At 50.2% G+C, this 11,545-nt stretch overlaps 5 protein-coding genes across 5 annotated transcripts; 3 read left to right on the top strand and 2 right to left on the bottom strand.

The window, feature by feature from the left end:
- Nucleotides 1-5,616: 5,616 nt before the first annotated feature.
- Nucleotides 5,617-6,676, top strand: ASPGLDRAFT_62201 (glycosyltransferase family 2 protein; the record flags this gene model as incomplete). Its single annotated transcript, XM_022548516.1, has 3 exons — nucleotides 5,617-5,922; nucleotides 5,968-6,202; nucleotides 6,252-6,676. 3 exons carry the CDS (start codon nucleotides 5,617-5,619, stop codon nucleotides 6,674-6,676), a joined length of 966 nt encoding a protein of 321 aa, XP_022395579.1.
- Nucleotides 6,677-6,721: 45 nt separating this feature from the next.
- On the top strand, nucleotides 6,722-7,249 carry ASPGLDRAFT_40383 (uncharacterized protein; the record flags this gene model as incomplete). Its single annotated transcript, XM_022545214.1, has 1 exon — nucleotides 6,722-7,249. One exon carries the CDS (start codon nucleotides 6,722-6,724, stop codon nucleotides 7,247-7,249), a length of 528 nt encoding a protein of 175 aa, XP_022395578.1.
- A 170-nt stretch (nucleotides 7,250-7,419) lies between these two features.
- On the bottom strand, nucleotides 7,420-8,464 carry ASPGLDRAFT_40382 (carbon-nitrogen hydrolase family protein; the record flags this gene model as incomplete). The annotated part of the gene is made up of 4 exons (XM_022545213.1): nucleotides 7,420-7,751; nucleotides 7,804-8,228; nucleotides 8,282-8,370; nucleotides 8,420-8,464. 4 exons carry the CDS (start codon nucleotides 8,462-8,464, stop codon nucleotides 7,420-7,422), a joined length of 891 nt encoding a protein of 296 aa, XP_022395577.1.
- A 637-nt stretch (nucleotides 8,465-9,101) lies between these two features.
- Nucleotides 9,102-10,062, top strand: ASPGLDRAFT_1091503 (uncharacterized protein). Its single transcript, XM_022539549.1, has 3 exons — nucleotides 9,102-9,215; nucleotides 9,273-9,599; nucleotides 9,659-10,062. Exons 2-3 carry the CDS (start codon nucleotides 9,316-9,318, stop codon nucleotides 9,798-9,800), a joined length of 426 nt encoding a protein of 141 aa, XP_022395576.1. The 5' UTR covers nucleotides 9,102-9,215; nucleotides 9,273-9,315; the 3' UTR covers nucleotides 9,801-10,062.
- An 892-nt stretch (nucleotides 10,063-10,954) lies between these two features.
- Nucleotides 10,955-11,463, bottom strand: ASPGLDRAFT_62199 (uncharacterized protein; the record flags this gene model as incomplete). The annotated part of the gene is made up of 2 exons (XM_022548515.1): nucleotides 10,955-11,166; nucleotides 11,242-11,463. 2 exons carry the CDS (start codon nucleotides 11,461-11,463, stop codon nucleotides 11,050-11,052), a joined length of 339 nt encoding a protein of 112 aa, XP_022395575.1. The 3' UTR covers nucleotides 10,955-11,049.
- Between the last annotated feature and the right edge of the window lie 82 nt (nucleotides 11,464-11,545).

Genomic DNA, 11,545 nt, shown 5'->3' with positions numbered 1-11,545 from the left:
AAAAAAAAAAAAAAAAAAAAAAAAAAAAAAGGACTCTCCAACACCTTGCTCGCTCGGAATAACACGATAATTAGAATAATAACGTTTTTTTTTTAACACTCGACGCCAATCCAATTCCAAGAGTGCAAACGGTAAACGGAATGAAAGGAAATGTTTTTTTATCGTTGCGATCGTTGGGATCGCAGGGTGCCATGTCGATGCAGAACTGCGTCGGCATTCATATACGAATCACGATCCCGCGTGTCCAGGCCTGTCGACAGACCAGTCTCCGTTCGTGCCTGAGATTGCTGACGGTCCATAGACATCGTGCCGCTGAGGTTCGACGCGCGTCGTCGCATGCGCCGCTCGCCATCCGCAATTTCTTGTTGATTCAGTGCTTCCGATGGCAGCAAGATTGCACGGTCGAGAGTATAGGGCAGACCACGATGACGTCCACGGACCTGCATTGCAATAATCACGAGCTTCGAGATGACTTGGAATTCACCCACGAATGATGTGTTGACGCCCGGATATCCCATCGACAGTCCAACAGTACCGTATGCCGAGACCACCTCAAACAGAACCGACCAAAGCTGGAACGAGTACTCCTTTGTATCCTTCAGGCGACCACCCTCGACGATGGCGATGATGAACAACCCGAGAAACACGTACCACAAGTCAAAACTCAGCTGCTTCCGCAGGTGAGCCCCGATATACGTGGGTGCGGTTTGCTGATCTTCATCCTCTTCATCTTCAGGCTCCGTGGGATAAACACCAAGACTTTTCTCTTCGTACACATTCGTCCGTCGCATCGAAATGGCAATCGGGAACACGGAGATATACATCATGATCATGTACGACACCTGGACGGCTGGATGCAAGTCTGAAATCCCCACAACCGCGAAACCCGCCGTTCTCGTACAGGCCGCCTGAAACAAACCATCCAGAACCCGGATTCCAGCAGGCAGGGCAGTTACCGCTGGATCATTGAGGTCCAGGATGATGAAAAAGATCAAGTCAATGCCGTTGAGCGCAATGAGGATTGCAAACAGCCACCAGGTGGCATTGCGCGGGAAAAGAAGCGTGAAGCAGCGACGGGGGTGGTCAAGCAAAAATTTCAACTCCTCCCACAGCGGACTGTCAACGGGAACCACCTGGGAACAAACCCAGATGATCAGCCGAAGCATGCACGGGAACCCCGTATTGCCAATGATAATGAGAAAGGCCAAAAGCAACAGCGGGAAGATGGCACCTTGGAACGAGCTCATCGAGTCCGGAGTCAAGGTGAAGCCGACGTCGTTAAACGCCGAACCCGAGGTGAAGATTCCCCACCATGGACGGCCCTGGCCAGCGGCCTGGACGACAGAGCCCCAATGGGTATGTATAATCCAGGGAACCATGCAGACGACGCCCAGAAGATGGAAGCCAACATAGTAGGCGATCAGCACAACGGCCAGGGTCTTCAGAGCACGATACTCGATGCCTCCCAGCTCGTCACGTTGTTCTTCGGTCAGGTCGACAAAGTTGGAGTTTCGACCAACAGTAGCATCCCAGCTGAGATACGGAAGAGTTGGTCGGTCGCGTTCTTGGGTGAAGGACCGAACGATACTGTTCATCGTGCCACGTCGGGCTCGACCAAAGGGACTGGCATCGCTCGTGTCCTTGGTCTCACGGACGGTGGGACGAGTATCCATGCGAGGAATGGTAGACTGTCGAGTTTTTGTCCGCGTAATCTCCGGCTCGTTGATAGTAATGTGCGGGCCCTCCATTGGGGGGACTTCATCGTCAGCCTCTCGAGCCTCATTGAACTCCCGACTCGTCTGTTTGGCAAGTTCTTCCCCATCGCCGTCTTCTTCTTCCAGCACCTCAGGCATACCACCGCGATCGTATTCGCGTGGACTGGGAATGCGCAGAGCTCCTTTATTTTGCCGCTGGTGCTCCAGGAAGGCGATGTGCTGGTCGGGGCTCACTTGGGAGGGGACGCGCAAACTCCCAAGACCCAGTCTGGGGGTGCGCTGTCCAGAGTCCTCGCGGTCACTGGAATTATTACTATCCTCACCATTGACCGGCCTTGTATCGGTAGGACTGCGAGTAGAATCCGAATCATCGGGAGTTTGGTTTTTGATCGGGGAGCCCTGTGGCGTTTTGTGGACAGCATCACCCGATTCGTTGCGCAAGACAACAATAGGCTGGCTGGTGATGCCCCGCTCTTCCCTGTCATAATCACGGCTATCATCGTCATCCTCCTTGCCCTCTGTGACGGTGCGCATTCGGGTTCGGGTGGCGCGCAAGTTGCGAGCGTCACGAACGACATGCTGGAAACGCTTTTCGAACCAGTAGAGACGGATGAACACCAACATGGTATGGATGAAGATCGGGGTGGTGAGCATGGAGACAAAGTACAAGACGACTTGCTGATAGGTGTGCAGCAGATTGAAATCAACGGTGTTCAAGCCGCTCTGGGTTGCGGCGCCGGCGGAGAAGAAGAGGGCATCGATATACGCCAGCTTGGTTCCGGGATAGATGATGATGGAGGCGATGAAGCTCATGCAAATAATGTAGGTATAATGGAGGAGGATAAAGTTCATATGAATGTCCCTCACGAATGGAATGCGGGACTTGACCTCGACGGTCTTCTTGATGAATTTGGAAAACATCCTGACGACCGAGCGGGCCGTCGTTGAACGACGCCCACGAGCGACGGAAGAGGGAAACCGTGGGGACTTCAAACCGGTGATATTCATGTGAGTGGCTATGATTCTAGCAATTGAGCGACAAAAGTTAGCTTCTCATACCGAAACGGTCATGGGGAGTGGTGATAAGCTACCACACGCGGTCAGATGCCGAAATCGTCCCTGACACCTGGTCAAGACAGGACAATCGCACACAATTGACAGGACAGAAAAGAATCGGACGAGATACTGTTAGTCTCTGGTCCAAACCGGGCGACCTTTAAACAGAACCGAGGTGTCCAAGGTCATGATGAATGGTGATACTAAAGCGAAGAGGGACAACTAGCCAGGCGCAACCAAATCAAAGGCCACACATGCACACACACACACAAAAGGAAAGCAGGTAGAAAAAGAGTCGGAGGATAAGAGAAACGAAAAAGAATAGCGCAGGCAAAAAAAAAAAAAAAAAAAAAACTCTTCAGCTCGAATAGGAAAACTCGAAGAGCTTATGGCGAGGCAGCAGAGATTGCCAGAAATCGCTCACTGGGGCTCGTGGACAGTGCTTTGCGACCGACGACGCAATGCACAAACGGCGTGCTGCACGGCGACGATCGTTGTATCAGAATAAAGGATTCATGATCCTCTGTGGGTTCTCTCTGGGTTGCTGGAGGATGGGACAGATAAATGTAGACAAGAAGGTTGTATGGTTGAGGGGATGACAGTGTACAATCACCTGATCTCACCTGATCTCCCGCTTGGGACTCGACAATACTTTTTTGTATAGCCTCAAAACTACTGAGAATGAATAATTTCACAGTCTATTGGGGCCTCGAATCTTGGCAGGTTGTGAGATCGCTGCAGGTGGATGCAGGAATGCCGTGAGAATTCTACCTTGACCGTACCTAGTTAACTAACTAGTATAATGGCTAGCTAATCCCAGTCCCTAATGGATTCCTTAATGCGACCTTGGCCAATTCCGGCCTTTTGCTCCTCACCGGATATCCGACTTTTCGGTTCCAAGCTGCAGCTTACAGGGATTTCGGTGGTTTTGCTTTTTTTGCTGTGCTTTATCGGCTTTATCTTGCAGGTCTCTTGTCGTGCATATGCATAGGGGCAGATATACACCGACTTGCTGACCACCGCTAGCCATAGATCAGCCATACAATCTTCCGTATCACTTTTCTTTTCGTTTCTTCTTCTGTCGCAATATTCTACGGTTATTCCGACAATTCTGACTCTGATTTCGGATATCCGGCAAAATAAAAAGAAAAGAATGCCCCAATATCACGGTGTCGCCGCTTTGGACCGGCTGGCTCTGACATTCTCTCATCCCTGAACTGACTAGTATACTATGTGGGAAATCGGCACCGACATGGCAAAAGAAGCAAACAAATGCGACAATGCAAGATAAACCTATTTTTGAACTGATATGTACAAATTCTTGGTGCCGTAACTCCCGCGTAGAACTCACGGTTGATATTTCTGCCATATGTTCCTCCGTCGCATCGGTCATACAACGGCTGCTAACATCGACTTGATTGGGAAATATAGAACGGTGGTGGTGAAATCAAGGTCCTTTCCAACTCAGGATTCATAGTAGGCGCCAGATATTGATCATATAAGCTGCCACCAACCGTCATCATCGATGCCAGACACTTCATACCGAAGCGTTGATATCCGCGATGCCGGCGGTTAAGGCAGGTATTCCGACCACGTTTTGGACTACACCGTATCGCCGTATCAGATCAGATCATTTTTTTATGGAGTTTGCCAGATCATCTTGGATATATCATTTGACAAGGGTGTTTCGGGATATTGTCGGTATCAAAGCGTTGCTGCGCCTGTCCGATTCGGTCAGCAGCGCCATGTGTACTTCATACTCTGCACGGAATGCGTGATCGGGATGGAAACACAGGATCCATGCGCGAACTTATCTACCATGAATGATAGAGTATACAACCCGCGTGGCTGAGACGAGCACACGGAGAGCCCCGATGTCGCGAAACGACTGGTTGAATCCCCGCAGCCGGCAGAAGGATGGTGGTGGCAGTGCAGAAGGCAAACAATCGGTGTGATTGCAGTACTTGTGTACATAGTATGCTACCAGGGCTAAAGTGATCAAGTCTCTCCGCATAGACCTATTTCCATTTCCTCTTTTGGCCATCATGAAGCCATAGCAAGTGGTCGGGCCACAGGCTGCGGTACGGCGCGCTTATTGGTCAGCATCGGTGTCCACGAGGTACTTCCTATACGCTTATTGGTTGAGCTAAATGGATGGGCCAATTTCCATTTTGGGCGATATAGACATACGGTGAATGTATGAGGGGTGTCGATACAGGGGTGTAGTATACTCGAGTATGTATATAGCTCACTTGAAAGAACGGTACGAGTGCAAGGATTCTTCTACAGCCCTAAAACAGGTATCACCATCCGGAGTTGAGCATCTTCAGCAGTGGTATCAGTAGTATGTGCTCCGTACTAACAATCTCCAGACAAGTGAGCTTGGACGCAATTTTAGACCAGCACATGGATCAAAATATAAGCTATGCGGGCAAAAGGCTATAGTCAGCTGATCACTCACGGATACAATGCAAATCCCCAATTCCTACTGCCATGAGTCCTTTTCTAGCCCAATGACTGGTTGTCAGGAACATTTACACTGTACTCCTATACCAGACGGTCACATGATTTCTATATTTGCTCAAAAGCCATGAGCCTCTCTTCATCTGAACTGTGCACCTCCATCTCACTCTCCCCAGCCTTGGGGCCATCAACCTCGCCAAGATGCTCCAGTGGGCGTCACGCTGTCTTCCTGGATTCAGCACCATTGCCTTGATATTCCTGCTAGTCTTTACATCTAACTCGATTCCCTTCTCGCCATGGAACTCACTTTGGCCTCCTGCCAAAGGGCCTCCTCCCTCGACGGGGGGATAATCCAGTTCTCAATGTTGCACAGAAGATCTTCATGGTTTACACGCTCCTCGTCCACACGAACATGCTTTGGTTCGCTACTCGTCTGTCTTGGTCTCTTTGGTATGTTACCAGACAAACCAAGCAGGTCCTGAGCAGACGTTGGAAAGCAAGCCAGGAGGACTTCGTCGATGACCCTGATCCGTCCGTTTCAAAGTTCAACGATCCCGAGGTGTACGAGGTGGGTGACCAAGAGGTGATTCATGCTATTATACTACCTAACTATGGGGAGAATCTCCATACGCTTATGACTACTTTGAACGTGTTTGCTAGTCACCCACGAGCTCGTTCGCAGTATGAGGTGAGCTTGACATCTCTTTTTCCCGAGTCTAGCTGACATCCCTAGATCTATCTCGCAATGGAGCAGAAGGAAACCGAAACCGCGGACAAAGCTCAGAAACTCATCTCGAAGTTCGAAAAGTTCTTCCTCCACGTTCGAAGCATGTTCCACCCCGCAGGGTTACAAGGAGAGATTGCAGGCAAGAGCTCGAATGTCGCCTTTGCAGCTCGTCAGATCGTCCATGTCCACCGTGCAGAGCTCAGTCCTGGCTCCTGCAATGTCATCATCACAGTGATTGACGGTTAGCCACTCCTTTCCGGTGCAGAACAGGATGAAACTAACTGGAACAGCCGATACGCATCTGTGGCAGGACTGCTTCACCGAAATTCGTCGTCTCCATTATGCCCACCTCACAGACGACACAGACCGCACCCTCTATTCCTGCCCGATCATCTTCGACCGCAACTCCCACGAAAGTCCCATACTCGTCCGCTGTGCAGATCTTATTTGGGGCTTCGCTGGTCTCTCGACCATGTACCCAGGCACGACCATCTCGATTCCAACATCCGTGTACTCGTTACCATTGTCTCTAGCTGAGAAGGTCGGTGGCTGGGACAGCGACCCAACTGCAATCGGCGAGGATATGCACACGATGCTCAAATGCTACTTTGAAACCGCTGGCAACCTGCTCACGCGCGTGGTCTACGTCCCCGCTAGCCAGTGTAACGTGTCCGGTGATACGGCCAGAGATCGAAAGATATCCAAGTACCGTTGAACCCTCGATACCTGCCACGCCCGGTATCGTCAAGCCCTAAGAAATATGTGGGGAGCGCTGGACCCTGGCTTTGCGACCCGTCGCACCTTGACCTACCTCCGTTTACACAGTAGATGTCTCTTCCTCCGTCCTAGACACCTGGCTCTCCTTCATCTACTCTGGGAAGCACATTTCCTTCCCGTTCAACTGATGATCCTGATGGTGTTCTCCGCTGTTTACGAATTTACTTCTTCGTCACTGCACCCCAACATGCACCTCGCGTTGTTTGTCACCAACATTCTCCGCACAGCCTCCTTCATCTGGATGAACCTGTGCCTCGCCCTATACGAACGTTGGTACAATCTCTGCCTCCACACAAGGAAGGGAGACATGCTGCAAGCGAACGTGAATGATACGGGCTTTGCCATGCGCGTCTGGTGGTACTTGCCGTTCCTCCTGGAGAGGATCTGTTTCCCCATCGCCGGAACGATATTCGGAGCTGTCCCAACGTTGCATGCAGTTTTTTCGCATTTCTGGACCGATCGGCTGGTATATAGGGTTAGTAAGAAGCCGGAGTTTGCGTCTCTGGTTTGATGGTGATGTACGGAATATACGATTTATTATTTACTGTCTGTTGTCTACATTTATGTCTATTCATGTCTATTCATGTCTGCTCACGTCTTCAATTTGCCATGTCTGATAGATTCACGCATGTATATACAAGTGCCACATCTAATACCTAATACATAGATCTCATGCAATGATCACGCAGCACTATGTCTATAAACATAATGCCACCCCTCCTTCTTAATATCCTGTCTAACCTTATAGTTCTCCTCCGCAATCCTTACCAGCCCCATATCCATATCCACAACCATCACGTCCTCCTTGTTCCCCATATCCCCGACAACACCCACAACCGGCAAGACAACCCTCGATAGCCCAAAATACTGATCCCCAGGTCCCCCAGCAACATTCGCAAAGATAATCCCGCAAGTGTTCTCAAAAGTCCGCGCCGTAAGCGTCGACTCGAGAAACAGCACTTCAGACGAACGGTTGTATTGCAGCGCCTCGGGGGACGCATCATACCGACTCCCTGCATACATATCAGCAAACTACCCATACCCACCAACAACAATGCAACTTACAGAACGTCGGAATAATAATAATCTCCGCCCCCTTCAAAATCAACTCCCGAAACGCCTCCGGAAACGCCACATCCCAACAAACCAGCAACCCGACCTTCCCGACGGGCGTCTCAATCACCTCATGCGGCTCCTCTCCCGAAGAAGTCAAATACTCACGCTCAGGATGCCAGATATTCTTCTTCCGGTAGGAGCCTAGGATGTCGCCGGTGGGGGCGATGAAGTAGGCGGTGTTGTAGAGGAGAGGTTTTTCGTTTGAATCTGGGTCTTGGGCAGAGGTTGGGGTGTGGTTTTCGACGATTGTGCCGGGGACGAGGGAGATGGAGAGGTCGCGGGCGAGGGATTGGTAGGTTTGGAGGTAGGATTTGTAGGTTGTTGTTTGGTGGATGTAGAGGGGGTTAGACGGGGTGAAGCCGTTCAGATGATATCTTGTCGGTGTCAGCGAATTACTTCGTTCATGAATAGCGTAGGGAGTGCTTACTCCGGCAAAACGACAAGTTTAGCGCCTTGCGCGGCTGCTTCGCGGATGAATTGGCATGCTTTCGCGTGGTTCTCGTCGATGGCTAGTTCCTGCGATTGTCAATGCTGCACCCATTCCCATGTCATAGTGAGAGCTTACCTTGATGTACCACTGCGCAACGGCTACGCGACGAATTGGAGCCATTGTCTCGTTGTCTTGTTCTTGTGTTGACAGCAGGAATAGAGAAGTTGACTCAGAGAAAAATCGCGGGGAGTGTCATGGTGGGTCTGGGGGATTTATATTGGAGATGTTGGGGTCGGTTGAGTTGGGGTAGGTGGGGTAAGTATTCCTATGCTTCACTTCTAGTATATCATTGACCTGGTGAATGTTCAGTCCAGACTTTACGGCAAGAACCGTCGTACTCCTTCGAAAGTCGTGCTCCCAACTTTCTCCGCGGCTCAAACGGTGGAACTCGTGAAGTCCAGATGGCAGAGCTGCTCGCTGGTCTCAATCCAATCGAAACAAGCGTCCTCGGAATGTGCCACAGTACCCAAAACTGCACCGTGCAACTCCTTTGCATAGACCATGAGAGTACAAGGAAGCCTCGGACCTGGAATAGATTCACCCTTCACAAAGGTTACACAAACAGACAGAGTACTCATATGGCTCGAAATGCTACGCATCAATGTGTTCTACAATCTTGAGTACTCTGCTGAATATTTGAATGCGCAGAGGGAACTTCTACCCTCGAACAGTCAGCACACCCCTTTGACAACGCCCTAGAAGATATTCACCCCCCCCCCCCCCCCCCGGGGGGGGCACTGTATGAAAAGATTCGACAGTACTATAAAGAATTTAGCACGAAGAGGGACCTAGCGCCATACATCTCCATTATAGGCCTGAGCGGCATAGGCAAATCCTATGCAGTCCAGCTTCAAACAGCGACTCGGTGCTGGTAAGTTCATTTCCATGTGGTATATAGCTGCTCAGTTGACGTTGTCGTCAAATCAAGGCGAACAATCCGTAGCCGCTCACCATCTAGTTAATGCACCAGCATGGCACTTCTACTTCCTCCGACAATACCTCCTCGGCCTCGGCCTTTCTACCATGGATCAATGACTGCCTTTTTTGAATGTTACTTTGCCGGTAGCATTGTACTCGTTTACCTGGCTAGATCGCGAGTTCCGCAGCGCATATGTGACACGCAGCATGTATACTCACAGGAAAGTGTCCAGAGACCAAGGGAAAAACCCGCCATCTCAGCATCAAAGAAATTCGATTACCAAGGACATTTTCATAGACCCACTGACCGATTTGAAGGCCAGGTCTTCGACGTTTGGTGAAATGCCTGCTATATAATCATGGAGACACGCCACAAGCTACCGAACCAGCCGCCATCTTTTGCTTCGACGAGGCAAGAGAGTCATGCAACTGGACGGGAGATCCGCGTATGAGATTCTTCGCGATGAGACGAACCATGCGCCACAGGTCGAAAGCTGAGAAAGGTATTCGAAAGCAGACACTTCTTCGCTTTTATTGACACCTCTTGCGAAAGTGCCTGGCTTCTCTCACCCAGTAGAAAGTGACCCCAGTCTACAATCTTTCAGCTTTCCTGTTGCAATTGACCTGGAGATGAGAACCGATCAGAGCGCACCAGAAATTCATTCCCGTCCATCTATCAAATCAGCATAATGGATCTCTTTGAAAATGAGCCCCATCGTGGGACGGGGACGCAGAAGTTGCCCGGGATTATCACTATCTCAGGTGCCCCCTTTGGAAATCTTTTCTTCGTTCGAATAGTGAAGACGACATTCTCGCACAAGCCCCATGCCAACGATGGTGTCCGGTCCCTGGCCCTGATTTCTTATCGGTTGGACTTTTACATAACACTACCTAGACTTGTGGAGTCGGCATTATCTGGATATGTGATTGGGGTCAACAAAACGCGCACATTCTGCCGCACGGTGCAACCCTCGGAGCCACTCAGGCTCCTGCGTGGTCAGCGTTCAAATGTCCCGAAGAACGGCTTGTGGTAGTGAACTCACCGCAAAGATCTGTGACGAATGGAGTCATCCATGTTGGTGACATTGGCGAGACAATCGCCTTTGCGAAATCATCAAGACATTTGTCCCTTCGAAGTGCGCGAGCTCACTTTTACCCTCTTCACATTTGAGAGGTTGGAGGCTGTCAAAGATCGTATGGCCAAAGGCAATGCAATGACAACGTCCTGTTCAATCATCTCATACACGTGACCGAAAAGGCATCTCTTGAAACTATCCAGCGGGAGTATATAGGACTAGGGCTATGGGGATTCAGTCGAAGTGGCAAACGAGTGCGCGGAATGCGTGAGTTTGGAAATCATCCTGTTCGATCATTTCATACAAGTGACCGAAAGGCCAACGCTTGAAACTCACCAACGGGCATGTGTAGAAATAGGACTACGAGAATTTAGAAGAGCGTGATAATTGTATTGATAATTGTATTGATAGGGTATCATTATTAGACATTAATATGGTAAATACATCTCCAAATCCTAGATAGCAGGCCAATAAGCCTGTTCTTGCAGAAATAAAGTGCCTGAAGGCCAGACGTCAGATGCAAAATGGATAGGACTTTTGACCTGCCACTCTTCGATGCTGTATCTCCCGCGTTCCTCTTCCTGTAGCCAACTGACTCAAATGACTCAATCCATCGGTTAGGAATCCCAAGTCGAAAGAAAAGCACACCAACAAACGACCCCAACCGCAACTTTTCAAGGCATGAGACAAGCCAAGACAAACGGAGAAATGCTAGAAAAAAGCCCAGCTCTCCTGTCCAGACTCTCCAGATTCCTGCTCGTAGATACCATCCTCAGATCCCTCCGACTCTCTTCCACTAACACCCTGATAATCACCACTCTCCATGAACTGCTACACATCAGCTTTCCCTTCCCTTCACCTCTCCCCAGCCATCAATAGCGGCTGGAAAGGAAAAGAACATACAAAAAGCACCCTCCCCCCAATACAATGCGGACACTCGCCCTTCGACCGATAACCCCCAAAAATCCCATACGGAACACAATCCTCAGCCCTGCAATGCGCCATTCCCCATTGCGGATTATTGGTGATCTCGTCGCAGATGAAGTACATCGTCAGATTGACGAGGTGCTTGGGGGCTGCATGGCAGAGGGAGGGGAGGGAGGGGAAGGTTAGGGTGTAGCACATTTTGATGTCGAGAGGTGAGGGTGGCGTAAGGGGTGTGTGATTGGTTAGACTGGTGTGGTGTGTATGCGCTGTGAGGTACTGG

Source organism: Aspergillus glaucus (assembly GCF_001890805.1).
Source record: "Aspergillus glaucus CBS 516.65 unplaced genomic scaffold ASPGLscaffold_38, whole genome shotgun sequence".
Lineage (NCBI taxonomy): Eukaryota > Fungi > Ascomycota > Eurotiomycetes > Eurotiales > Aspergillaceae > Aspergillus > Aspergillus glaucus.
The sequence above is the reverse complement of the archived record's forward strand: the minus strand, read 5'-3'. Positions and strand labels throughout refer to the sequence as shown.